The sequence below is a fragment of the Diadema setosum genome, chromosome 19 (genome assembly GCF_964275005.1).
Source record: "Diadema setosum chromosome 19, eeDiaSeto1, whole genome shotgun sequence".
NCBI classification, from domain to species: domain Eukaryota; kingdom Metazoa; phylum Echinodermata; class Echinoidea; order Diadematoida; family Diadematidae; genus Diadema; species Diadema setosum.
The window spans coordinates 23,219,299-23,233,165 of NC_092703.1; the positions used below are offsets into that span (position 1 = coordinate 23,219,299).

The 13,867-nt window shown below is 41.3% G+C and overlaps 2 protein-coding genes across 2 annotated transcripts in view; both read right to left on the bottom strand.

Annotated features, from left to right (window-relative positions):
- Positions 1 to 2,753: 2,753 nt before the first annotated feature.
- LOC140242604 (uncharacterized) lies at positions 2,754 to 7,094 on the bottom strand. The gene is made up of 3 exons (XM_072322355.1): positions 7,054 to 7,094; positions 5,202 to 6,249; positions 2,754 to 3,748 (listed from the first exon to the last, which is right to left on the bottom strand). Exons 1-2 carry the CDS (start codon positions 7,084 to 7,086, stop codon positions 5,218 to 5,220), a joined length of 1,065 nt encoding a protein of 354 aa, XP_072178456.1. The 5' UTR covers positions 7,087 to 7,094; the 3' UTR covers positions 2,754 to 3,748; positions 5,202 to 5,217.
- Positions 7,095 to 10,503: 3,409 nt separating this feature from the next.
- LOC140242352 (uncharacterized) overlaps positions 10,504 to 13,867 on the bottom strand; it is an 88,290-nt gene continuing 84,926 nt past the window's right edge. Inside the window, exons 9-11 of the mRNA XM_072322088.1 lie at positions 13,136 to 13,271; positions 12,104 to 12,284; positions 10,504 to 10,734 (exon numbers count right to left, since the gene is read on the bottom strand). Coding sequence (XP_072178189.1) covers positions 10,504 to 10,734; positions 12,104 to 12,284; positions 13,136 to 13,271 — 548 coding nt within the window. The remainder of the gene's footprint in view (positions 10,735 to 12,103; positions 12,285 to 13,135; positions 13,272 to 13,867) is intronic.

The following is a 13,867-nucleotide window of genomic DNA, read 5'->3' on the forward strand; positions in this document are numbered from 1 at the left end:
TAGAAGTTACATAGCAAATATCAAACTGTGCCGTGCAACTGCATACTCCCACTTCACTTCATCTATATATGTGAATCGGTTGATGTTCTGTTTTTTTAATTCTTTCTGAAACCCTATGCAATTACCACACTAACCAACACCCACCAAAGTGGGCATGGACAAGGAAAGTTCAAAGCTTTATGTAATTAAAAATTGTGGCGTGTTCTACACGTCACTCAGCGCTGTTTTCATTTCCCAGTCCATGCTCAATATATTATCTTTAGTTCCATTGCTATATAGTAAGATAAATGTTCATGCTACTGAGGAAGAAAGACCCTATAAATCTCCTTAAACTGGTACCCCCCCCCCCCCACAAACTACCAAACAATAAACACATACATAATGCCTTCAATGGACAACGTTGATTGTAGTACCTATCTGCAAGAAAGCACAAGTGCACATAACTTCTTGGTTTCAGCAAATCTACGTAAACTGTATTATGAGTCCCACTCTTTCCATTATTCCCTTCCCCCCCCCCCCCAAAAAAAAAAGGGGGGGGGAGATAAACAGGTACAACCCCTCTAATAACAATAATTCAGTTTAATCAGCACACCTCAATTTTCACAGCACTCCGCTGTCGGTACCAGTCTTGGCAGATGATAAGGCATTCACACCAGATTACACAGAGAACAATGATGTCTACGGTAAAAATTCAAGAAAACTTGTACTGCTCTATCTTCAACTCAATGCAGCTGGACACACATACAACTGCATACTGGAGTGACAATGGGACATCTCCACATGAATTCGTGCATGGGAAAAATATGTGACTGTCGAACATTGTTCTTTTGGTAAAAGCTTATAAAAAACAATAAAAAATGAAGAAAAAAAAAGCAAGCTGTGAAGCATGAATGTCTAAAATAACTCCCAAGATTTACATAGACATTTGATTCTTTTTATCTTAATTCCTCCACCACCCAATATGACTCACACTCTATATCCACAGACAGTGTGATTGAGTAAGCTTTGAGTATTTATACTTAGAACAATAGAATCTCACTTCGATAAAACATAAATAACTTAATATGATATAGACATTCACATGCAGTACATACAAAAAAGAACACAAACATCGGGAACATATCAGATCACAAATTCGTAAATACAGGAAATAAAGTGTCAACAAATGTTTTCCTTTCATGAAATCGTGGAGTAATTACAATAGGAACCAAATCCAGGCTTAGAAAAAAAAGAAAACCATGAAAAAGGAAGGAAACCAAGGAAATAAAACAGAAGGAAACCAAGAAAAGGAGTATCACCGTATATAATACTGGGCTTCATAAGAAGTGGCTACTTAAACTTTTACGCGTTGCCCTGCAAGTCATCCCCACACTAAAATCAACAGTAACAGCATACTTCATACTCTCATTATTTGCATCACTGTGATTTCCTATTATAGCACATCCATAAAACATCCTGAGTTCTTTAAAATTTCTTTTAAAATTAAGAAAATTAGAAAGAAAGAACGAAAAAAAAACACCAAAAGCCAAAAAGAGAGAATCAAAAAAAAAAAAAAAAAAAAGTGTCCTGGATTAGGGACCCAAATCGCTTGAAATATCAAGCTGTCTCTGTATTTGAATTACAAAACCAAGTCTTCCTCTTTACTACTCGCTATTCAGACTGTTAACCCCCTCCCCCTCCCCCCCCCCCCCCAGCAACAAAAAGGACACAGAATTAAACCAGATATATGACGTTGTAATTCTCCCTACTGCATGGCTAGATGGGGGTTCTCGAACGGTTTCAGAACTCACTGAGAATTTCATATGTTTTTTTTTTTTTTTTTTTTGCAGCGTCCCACTAGAGCTTTGCCAGTACAATAGATCAATATTTGAATTTGAATATTTGTTAAGTAGTTACATATCGGCACTACCTTACTGCATTGACTGTCAGCTTTATTAAGTAGCTTTGTGCTGAATTGGAATTCCTTTAGCATCAACATAATATGATACACACAAGTGCTACAGTCATGTCATTTCTTGCCAATATGTAAACCGACCCCTGAAGGGTCGAACAATTGTTAATTTTGCTACTGTCACCGTTACAACTTTTCTTCAATTCACACAATCATAACTAGAATGGGTAGTCAAGATAAACAATGCATTTACATTCGGGGAATATATTCGTGGAAACGAAATCGGATGATATAATCTCTTGACACGACACTCTACAGTTCTCAACACCATTTCGCACATTCGTAAAAAGAACATACGCAACAACACCTCACTCTAGCGAAAAGCAGATGCAAATTCTTGACAAGATCATCACGTGTGCATACTTCGGTAGATTTCTTATTTTTGCTGTCGTTTAAATAGAAATGAGAGAAAGGAAGTATCTCTTTAATCAATGATAAAATTGCATCAAGTATACAGAATTAGTTTCATTTTGTCACCTTACATTACGCCATGTTATTTTTTGCCAATGTATAGCTTTCATAATACATCATTTTGATCAACCCTTTTCTCCACATCACTGACATAGAGTGCATACCAATCATATCTGATATCATATCATGGCACTTTAATTAGTAGATAAGACTACACTACATATATTTCTGCCTCTACTGGGTGTATGGTACAAGTCGTGACTTACTGAGATTACTCCGAGATTATTCACCACTAAATCAATGCATTTTTTTTTTTTCGTTTGTTTTAACCTTTACAATATCATTCTCTCCATTCGCTGCGTCTAAGTATGTACATACGCGACATATACGCGACATATGTCCAAAACGGCAGCACCTCTCACATGCCGGGAATGAAGGCACACGTTGCTAGAGTACGGCGGAAAATAAAAAATAACACAGAATATCCTCTCCTTCGAATATCATTCCACTGACAATATCATCATCTGTCTTGTGGCAGAGTTGCCATACACACACCAGGATAAAGAATAAAAAACATGGCTCGGGGGCATATTTTTTGGGGGGGAGGGCGGAGTAATCAAAGAAATTAATGGTGTCAGAAGGGGAGAAAAATGCTTCGGTTTTGTTATCATTTCTTAATGACTGACCACAGCAATATTTTGTCCAATTGCAATAAATTAAATAAAAAACACAAAATAAAAGTGATGGCAGTCAGATGTGAAAAGAAATTGTGATATCGAGGAGAGTGGAGGGAGGGGGAGTGATCTTAATTGATTTCTATCTACCTTTGTCTCCCAATTGCATACGGCAACATGTGACAAATCATACTTCCGATAAAGTGTGTGTGTGTTTGTATGTGTGGGGGGGGGGGTGGGAAGGGGAGTAATATTCTTACTCATGCATTGATATGCCAAGCTCATGTGGCTCGGAAAAATTGTTCTCACATGTAGCCAAGCTTTCTCTAGCAACTTGTGTCTTTTGACAGCGGAGAAGTGCAGCATTTGGAGGAGATACTCCATCAACGTCACTTCTCGCTGAGAGAAGGAAAAAAAATCTCCATCTGCGCCCAAGTCCATAACAGTGTATATCGTACGTACAGTGCTAATACAACGGTCTTCCGTATGTCATATATATAGATATGTACACATTACACTACGCATGCTGTCAGATCAGGAGGCAGGGGGGATGAGGGGGGCGGGGCATTGTAATGTGGCCGCCTCCCACGAGTGGGCGGAGCTCTCCGGATGCTCAGCCAACGGGGAGGCGCCTCCAGCAGGGAGCAGGCTGGTGGTGACTGGATGGAGAGGTCCACGCTGCAAGCTGCCCTGCCACATCATCAATGAGATTCTGGAATTCATTGGACAGTGGGTAGCGAGAGAAAGCGAGCAAACAAAATGTTAAAACGTTTACAATACAACAAAGATGTGAAAGAAGTACATACAACACTGTTTCTCTCTGGGTTACTATAGAGACAAAAGACTTCTTTATCCTTCCCTCTAGGGACACATCAACCAGAAAACGTTTTAGCACCATTCATCTTTTCCACTCCATGATATTATAATTTTATTACTTCATAATTTCATTTTGATAGGTAAATCAATTCCTTACAAAACGTATGATGACACACAGTAAAACTTCAATAAATGTACACATGAGTAGCTTCAAACAGGAAATCAACTTACGTTACAAAAAGAGAAGTAGTGCTACACTCTCTGTCATAGTATAACAGTAAATTGAAAATGGGACATTTCTTTGAATGACGGTGGTGACAGCAATGACACTATGACAAAGCGATGAGAGAGGATTCTGGTGACATCGGACAGATATTACCAAGGTTGTGGCTGTCTGCATCTTTGGTCAATGAATGTGATATTGCGCTAACGCTGTAACTTGTCAATTCATGAGTTGCGAGTGTATGCATAATATAATTATATTCATATATAGAATCCATTGTATACTTGTATATAATTATGCAGATGTATGGTATACAACACATTCTTCATTATTTGTATGATGAGATAGGAGTCAAATTTCTTGGGATTGAAGGATGGAGATCAGTCAAGGGAAAAGTTATCACTTAAAGAAAGAACAAAATATGTGATACATCGCACATGAAACCAAGTTATAGTGTTACGCCCCTGTGACCAGGATGCCTTTTACAGATTTGTTTGAATGAATAATGTGATGATTTACTAACATTCAATTTGTCACAGCCTCCTTAATAATACTTGTCTGTCCTTGCAAACGGCTACTGTCATCTGTTTCTTTCTGCTACAATTCAGCTGCAGAAAATAGCTTCCTCACTCGGGTATATTCTCCTGTAACCAAACCCTCATAAAGTCAGTACGCATACTGTTTATGTATAGATACCTCCTTGTGATAGGATATATGCATATTTGTTAGATGCTTTCTAAATGGCATGAAGAATGATTACACTCAAGTATTAAATGAATGCATGACTGAAGGAACAAATAGAAACACAATTTGAATTTACTATGTCTGTATATTATACCGACAAAGCCAATGAGTTAATAGATGATTCAGAAATGAATGGCTACATGGAATGAATATAATATGGCACAAGCGAAGTAAACAAAATTAAAACTCTGCATGACTCTACATATTGTCTGCTCTCAAACACATTAATGAGAAGGATTTGCCATTTCTTTCATCCGTTCCTGATGCGTTATGTTTTTTTCTGGGTAGGTATCTGTTTCGGACTCACTGCCAAATGCAGGCAGACTCCAATGAAATAATCTTGCGGTATAAAGAAGGAGGAACATGGTTAAGTGAGACATACCTCTGTTTTAGGCACATCAGATCTCACTGGTCAGCACGGCCCCTGATTGGCCGTTGCCTTCAATCCCAGAATCCTCTGGGCTGTGGGCGAGCTTGACCCCAACCTTCAGGCTGGCCTCCAGCTCCGGGCTGTCCTCCTCGTGCTGCCCGCCCTCACCATTGGTTATCTCTATTTCAGTTTTGGCCGCTGGAGCTTCTATAAGTAGCGGCGCATCCATAGTTCCCTTGGGGTCTATTACAAGATTGGAGTCTTGGTCCATTTGACCATTATTGGCATTCTCTACTAAGTCTGATTTCTCATCAGCATCTAAGATCTCTGGTATACTCGGTGCTTCTAGAGGGCCATTGTCCACTGGCTTCTCCTCAACTGCCTTCTCTTTGCTGCCTGGCTCTTCAGCTATTTGTTCTCCATCCGCATCACTGGTTACCATGTCAACGGCAGTGCCATCTTGAACATCACTTGATGATTCTTGAACATCAGCTGATGACTCTTGAACATCAGTTGACGACTCTTGAACATCAGTTGATGATTCTTCACCCTCATGAGCTGCTAGAGCATCTACGCTGGTACCATCCTCCTCAACTTCCTTCTCATTCTCATCCTCTTTCATCTTCTCTTTCTCCTCCTCCTTCTCCTCCTTCTCCTCCTCCTTGGCAGCTTCCCTATCTGCATCCCCTCCACCCATAATGTTCCCATCACCCTGGTTAGCATCTTCTGTGTTAGCTAGCGATGCAGTGTTAGTGTCACCACCACCACCCACTTCCAGCTCGGCTGCCGGCGGGCCGCTCTCCTCTGCGCCATTCTGCGCCTCGGAGACGGTCGCCGTGGCCGCCGCATCACTGGCCGGCCCCTGCCCTTGGTCCCCTTCCTCCGCGCTGTCATCATCACCTGAAACCGGGTTGCTACCGATGCCTCTGTTTCCGCTCAGTAGATGGCGGTATTTGTCGTTGAGGAGCATGCTCGAGGAGCTGATGCCGTTCGTCTTGTGATCTGTAGCACCATCCGAGCTTTTCTCACTATCTGGTGAGCCAGGCTGGGAGTTCTCATCCTGAAAAGAAGAAAGTCGTATATTTTGCCTGAAATCACACACACCAAATAATCATCAGTTTCTTCATTACTGCACACATTATACCATACAGTCACTACCAAGTCTTTACAGGTAAGAAATGTCCCGAAAGATTTAATAGTTTGTCAGAAGATTTTTGAACCTCAACCCTAAAAGACTCGGTTCAAATGACAAAAAAAAAAAACCAAAAAGAATATAAGCTGATATAGAAGCTAATGGGACATCAAGCAAGACAAAGCATATATCCTTTCCCGTTTCTGTCACTACACTGGTTGTCGGGGACAACAGGAAACCAGAGAAACTGTTACTTTCAGATCAGTAGCTACAGTCCTTCTAGGTGAAAAAAGGGCAAAAACACTATAAACAAAGCAGAGTACTCTCCAGAGATCTTGCATGGTGCAGCCATAACCCTAATTTTAACTGGGGGGGGGGGGTCAAATTGACCCCCCCCCCCTCGACATTTCGCGCCACGATTCCACAACACGCAAAGATTTTGTGCGGAGATTGCGCGATCGGCGGCCAAGATCTGAAGGGGGGGGGGGGTCAAATTGAACCCCCCCAGTAAAAACTTGGTCTCAAATAGCCCAGTTAAAATAGGGTTAAGAATTTATTTATTTCTTTTACAAATGAGAAGTCTAATGAGATGCAATTGGTGAAAAAGCAATCACTATATCAACAACAAAGCCCTGGGTCCTGTTTCATAAAACTCAGCCAATCAGATGCAAGGATTTCAGTAGCTTATAACAACTATCGTAACTCGTTGTTGATAACAAGTTTTATGCTCACCTTGTTCTGAGCTCCTCTTCTCGCCCTCTTCATGATCTCATCAACTCTCTGTACAGAAAAGAAAAGATGATACACATGATACATTTTCCTTCTGTATTTTATACTGTCAGAGCATTGCACAAAAACACCAATCTATTATGGATCACTCCCCAACCCTTCCCCCCTCAAAAAAGAAAAGAAAAAAGAAATTAAAGATAATACTGTTTTCTTTGCCCATGGTAGTCTCTACAGTTTTGAAACTGTTCTACCAGAGGGCAGTGCCATTATTATCATTACCCTAGCGTTGCCAGGTGCCCATTTTTATACACCTGGGCTGATATGGCATTGTGGGTAAAAACATCTTGTCCAAGGATGTAAGCACTGGGCTAGATTTGAACGTGGGTCCTTTGACTGGGAGTCGAAAGTCATATCATCGCTGGGGTGACAAGACCTTGTATCTGAAATTTTGGCGAACACGACCTTTTTTGATTGATGGTCAGATAATCTATCAATTGATGTCCTGTACAAATCCTAGCGGTCGTACCACAAAAATGAAGCCACCACGGCATATCAGAGGAAGTCTATCCCATTTGACATAGTGCTTTGGCTGCCATGTTTTTTTTGCTCTCCTGAACATTTGACATTTTGTAGATACAAGGTCTTGTCGCCCCAGCGACGATATCCATTATACCACAGTGCCTCCAGATGGCCTGATGGATGGGGCAAAGTGCTATATGCCAATTCATCAAACTGCAATATTCCCATCTTAGAAAGATAGAAGATGGCATCATTTGTAATGAGTGACTAGGGTTCACAAGCTCAGTCCCTGCTGGCTCAGAAAATCATGCCAAACAGCAATAGCTTATTGTCATCATCATTATGAAATTGAAAAATAGAATAATGACAACACAAATATTGGAAGTGTTTCATTATTGATAATGTCCATGATAATATCTTTGACAATATCATTACTATCATAATCATCATTGCTTTTATGATATTGTCCTTGTTGACATTATCATCATCACCATCATTATCATTATCATCATCATTATCACCATCACCATTATCATCATCATCATCATCATCATTATCATTATCATTACTATCATTCTCACTATCACTATGAAAATACAAGAGATATCATGTGCATGCTATCTGGCCCCAAACAATCTGGAAGAGAAACGAACAAACTTCCAGCAATAAACGCAGCTTCTACTTTTCATCAACCTTGAGGATGATAGAAGAGCTGAAATTTCCCACCTGCTCTGTTCGCAGCCCACTGTCCTTGGCATGCATACTTGTAATTCCATTCATTATTCAACCTGCTTCTGGTGCTGTTTGGCCTTGTATTCATCCTCTACAGTGTGTGTGTGTGTGTGTGTGTGTGTGTGTGTTTTCGTTGCTGCGTCACACATATGTCAAGACAGCATCAACTGCCAATGATTCAGACAGTGCATAATCTTCCTAAATCCCCCCATGTTTATCAGAGTGGCCTTCGTGGGGAAGTGGAGCTTTGTTACACATCTTGTTTCATCTAACTTTCACTACACAGAGCCACATTTCATAAAATATTACTACCAGATAAAGTCTTGCTGGCATGGTAAGCATCATGGTAATGACAAGAATCTTGCTTCCTGATTGGCTACTGATACGAGAAGTTGTTATTCTAGCAAGATGCACTGTATCTTTTAATGAAATGGGATGCAGGACTAGATTTTTTCTTTTGTAGAATTGGGAAAGGGATGGGGGAGCATCACGCAAATGCCCATAAAGTAGTTTGACAAATTCAGGCCATATAGCTTGGGGAACACGAAGGACTGCAGAGTTCTGTTAGGCACAGTTAACCACCTTTCCAGTTGTGGTGACCCAGTCAGTGCATGCCGCATGGGTTGAGCATGGGTTGAAAAAACATACTGAATTAGCCAGCTGTTTCCATTTTATCACCTCACTGATTCAGAGTGAAATGACACTTCAATGTTCAATGTGACTGAGAGTCAACTCAAACATCTAGAGTGGTGACAATTTCTTCACCTTGGATATATGCAAAGAGAATAAAATACTTTCTCAAATGTTTAACATGATTAAGTTTTATGATATTGATTGAAACTCTTCAATCAGTTTTTGAACAAGCAAAATCATGCTAAGACTTGGCAATTTAGAAACCTATGCTCCTAGTAGTATCATTTTGTGAAAACCCATGAAACCCCACATACTGGGTCTTTAATGTATCTTCAAAACGAGTAAAACTAGAAATATCACTTAAGGTGATTAATACCCCCGCCCCGTGACGACAGTCTTACCCAAGGAATGATCTTTCCTTGATCTTCTGCCATTTAAATGCCGTTACCATGGCAACGCAGCTTCCGACACGTCCAAAAAATATGTCTTGCACATCTTCCCACCAAGACCAATGTGTGTGCCACATTTCATGAGCTTCAGTCGAATACAGAGGAAGTAGTTCAATCCGCAAGATCTTTCCTTGATCTTCTGCCATTTATATGCCGTTACCATGGCAACGCAGCTTCCGACACGTCCGAAAAATATGTCTTCCACATCTTCCCACCAAGATCAAGGTGTGTGCCACATTTCATAAGCTTTGGTCAAAAAACTGAGGAAGTAGTTAAATCCGCAAGATCTTTCCTTGATCTTCTACCATTAATATGCCCTTACCATGGCAACGTACTTTCGGGTACTGTCAAAAAATGCGTCTTGCACATCTACAACCAAAGGCACACATCTGTACCAAGTTTCATGGAAATTGGGCAAAAACTGAGGAAGTAGTTTGCAACACAAAATTTTCCATCATTTTGGCTCATAATATATGAGCTGTTACCATGGCAACATACTTTTTGTCACTGTCAAGAAATGTGTCATGCTGACCTATATCCTAAGACAAACATTCAATATGAATTCTATGAGAATTGGAAGAACACTGATGAAGCAGTTTTGCCATGAAGCATTTGCCCTATATTTTACCAATAACATGCTGTTACCATGGCAACGCACTTTTTGCCACTGCGGAAATATGTGTCTTGCACATTAACATATTCAGATGAACATCTGTACCTAATTTCATAAAAATTGATCAAAAATTGTGGGAGGAGTTCGCGACGCAAGATTTGTACCCATTTTTGCCCATAATATGCCGTTACCATGGCAACGTACTTTTGGGTACTGTCAAAAAATGTCTTGCACATCTACAACCCAAGGCACACATCTGTGCCAAGTTTTATGGGAATCGGTCGAAAACTAAGGAAGTAGTTCGCGACGCAAGATTTGCAACGGACCGACCGCCCGACCGACCGCCCGACCGCCCGACCGACCGCCCGACCGTCCGCTGATTCCTATATACCCCCTTCAAACTTCGTTTGGCGGGGGTATAATGAAATCAAATGCAGATGTTACTGTTTCCACTAAAATCAGCTTAAGCACAGATTAATAGCACTGTACTCTTTTGGGCAGTGAAAGTCAACTTAGACCATCTTCGCACTTTTTCAGCCAGCAAAAGTGTGGTAAAGTGGCCAAAGCCCTGCTGGTGTCCAGACAAGATGAGAGTGGTGAAGGTGGACTCACCCTCCTCCTTGCATCCCTCTCCTCCTCCTCCTTCTTGTGCTTGGCAGCCAGCTCAGCTTCCTGCTTCGCTAACTCCTCCTGCCTCTTGGCAATCTCCTCCTGCTTCTTCCTCTCCTCCTCAGCTTTCTGGTACGTGGAGAGAGGACATGGTGAAATGCCGTTTTAATAAGGTCCTAGGGACTGCTGATACTACATCTTTAGAACTGGCTTCTTGTTATAATGATATGCATTAAAAAAAGAAAAACATGAGCATAATGTCATATAATGAACCAACAGATCCAATTAGCAGTCTTAATGTTGTTATGAAACCAGTATATGGACCATTATTACTGACAAGGAATAAGAGAATCATTAATGAATTCACACAAGGAGAAATGGCAGGCCTTTACAATGCATTCTTTATTTTTCTTTGAAAAATCTCTTTGCAGGTTGTGCATGCATTCTTCATAGTCACACGGCACGGTTGAATTCCTGATTCTTTTAACACCTATCTCATCTTCCATATGTATTGAACAATTCAGAGAGAACGAAAATAATTGTTTATGAATTCGAATGAAAATGAACAAATCAGATTGCATTGAATGTGCTTGTTACTTTTTTCTGAACATCGGCACAAGTAGACCGAGTAACATGCGCTAATGAAATTATATTACACTGTTCGCTTCAGTGTGAGAAAGTTCTTTTTGCAGCAATCTCTCTCCTCACGGGTACACATTGGTACACACTGCACATGCAACCTGCATGACAGGGAAAACCCCGTCACTTGCATCAGCCCAGCACCGCTTTGTGGCTCTGAGGAGTCTCTTAAATACTTCTTCACTTTTGATGGAAGTCAATGTATCCGCACGTACCCCCTCGTCAGTCTGACGATTTTCACAAACCAAAACTCAGGGACAGGTTCCAAAGAGTAATCGAGGAAGATTTCTAGATGAGGAGGTCAACCAAATATTTCAGGGGGCCTCCTGCAGACTCAAAGAGTAGCTTAGATTCTGGACTCTTTTCATGGTATTTTAATTCACCAAAACAGTTACTGAACCTCACATAATCGTGAGGTCAAATGGAGTAATTGCACGATCCCGAGAACCTGGCTTGGAGAGAAAAAAAGTCCAGCCAGACTGCTCCCCGCTGGCTACAGAGGCAACAGTTCACGCATTGTAATTCATGTGTGTACTCCCTCAAGATTCTGAGGGAAAGTTGTCAGTGGAGAGCAGTCGGTCTGAACTGTTTATTTGTTTTGTTTTTCTGGGCAGACAAGTTCTCTGGATTGCGCCCTCACTCGACTTGACGTGTACAGTGAGGTTTAGCGGCTGCTCATAAAAAGAGTGCAGAATCTCAGCTAACTCAAGCGAGACTGGGCAGCTCTGAACCCCCCCCCCCCCCCACCTTCTTCCTTGTCACATCAGTTAGCGTTACATCAACCTCAACCATGCTACACCATACATGTACTAGATCCCAGAATGGCCAAACCAGCCACCTGCTGTTGGATCACACCCACCTGTCTCTCTTCCTCCTCTTTCCTCAACTTCTCCTCTTCCATCCTCTTCTCTTCCTCCTCCGCCTCCCGGCGTAACCTCTCCTCCTCGGCGATGCGGTGCTCCTCGGCCAGCCTCATGGCCTCCTCCTCCTGTCGTATCCTCTCCTCCTCCGCCTTCTTCTTCCTCTCCTCTTCTTCCCTCCTGCAAATCAATCCACCAGAGAATGAGACGTCATTATCAGAAAACATACTGACAAGGAATGTTTGCAGGCATTTTAATTTCGCGAATCCTGCAAGAGCCAAGAGTCAGGAAAATGATTCGTGAAAATGCACCAGAAAGTGTACCGTATGCGCTGAATATTTCACGAGGTTTTCGTTTTCGTGAATTTTGCGAGTCAGGTGCTATTTGGGAAATTAAAGACATACAAAAATATTGACTCTGATCTCACTATGAATGTGATGTACACGTATACATTTCTCCGTTCGGTACAGGACTCCACAATCGCGAATTTAACCACTTGCGAAATTGTCAGGAAGTTCCGATTCGCAAAAATCTAGACTCGATAAGTATATGCCGTATACAGTACTTGTCTACACCATATGCACTGAATGATAGAGACAACTTGCAAAAATTTCATGCCACAAAAATATTATGTTTTACAGTACTACTTTGGGGATTTTTTTTCCTAAGGAGGTGAAGTAATCACTACATCATAGACCTTTATGCTTCTCGAGCAACACTGGACTGGCTGAAATCAGCACATTGTGCCAATGTTGAAGAAATGATAATGTTGTCACTGCTACTATCATTGCTGTTACAGTGCACTCCCGTTATAACGAACACAGTTATAACGAAATTCCGGTTACAACGAAGTAAAAATTCAGGCCGCAACTTTATCCACTCTATGTATTTCTATTGTTTATCTGTTCAGTTACAATGAAATTTCAATATAACGAAAGAAATCTGCCAGTCCCAAGAACTTCATTATAATGGGAGTCCACTGTACTGGTTTTGAGGGAAGATGGAATTAGAAAAGTATTTCATCTCCTCACTTGAGCTGCTCCTGTCTCTGCCTTTCCAGCTCTGCTTCCCTCTCAGCCTTCTCTCGGGCCTGACGTCTCCTCTCAGCCAGGGCTTGCTTGGCCCGCTCTGCATCGGTCAGGTCTGGCTTGCCGTCCCCATTCTCGCCTTGGGAGGTGGGGGGGGGGGGGGGAGGGTGGAGATTTGAAGAAAACAGAGAAATTATGAAGGATGGGTTCAAAGGTAGACCCCCCTGCTCCCAGTACCACCTCACGACCAGGCTCAACTGAGACACACAACAATAGTACCTACTTTGGACTTCATTCTTTGTGTAACCTCCCCACAATCTACCAAATCCTGTGCAAGCCTTATGTTTGCATCATAATTACTGTTCAACTTTCATGAATATTCGAGCTGCTGTTAAAAACTGAATATGTTATCAGAAGAGAACAGAGTAATTATGAAGGATGGTTTCAAAGGGAGACTCTAACGTCCTCAGTACTGTCCTTCATCAAGACTAAATTGAGACAAATGATGTTTGTTGCTTTGTGGTCCTTTGCGCAACCTCTCTACAATCTGCAAATCTCTGTTCAAACCTCCCATTTGCATCACAATATTCAACTTTCTTGAAATACTCAAATAGTGTACATCATATACTGTACATGAATAAGATCTGAATAGCATGCCTAGTGAATGCTCTCTCTTAACATAATCACTAATTAATCCAACTAAATGAGTTGCTGCTATAAACTGATATTAGAATG

Bases quoted from the DNA above. Each gene is read 5' to 3' on its own strand.
- LOC140242604 (XM_072322355.1), bottom strand. From the start codon at position 7,086: ATGAAGAGGGCGAGAAGAGGAGCTCAGAACAAG. The intron at 6,250-7,053 runs GTGAGCATAAAA...TCTTCTTTTCAG, and splicing joins GAAGAGGAGCTCAGAACAAG to GATGAGAACTCCCAGCCTGG.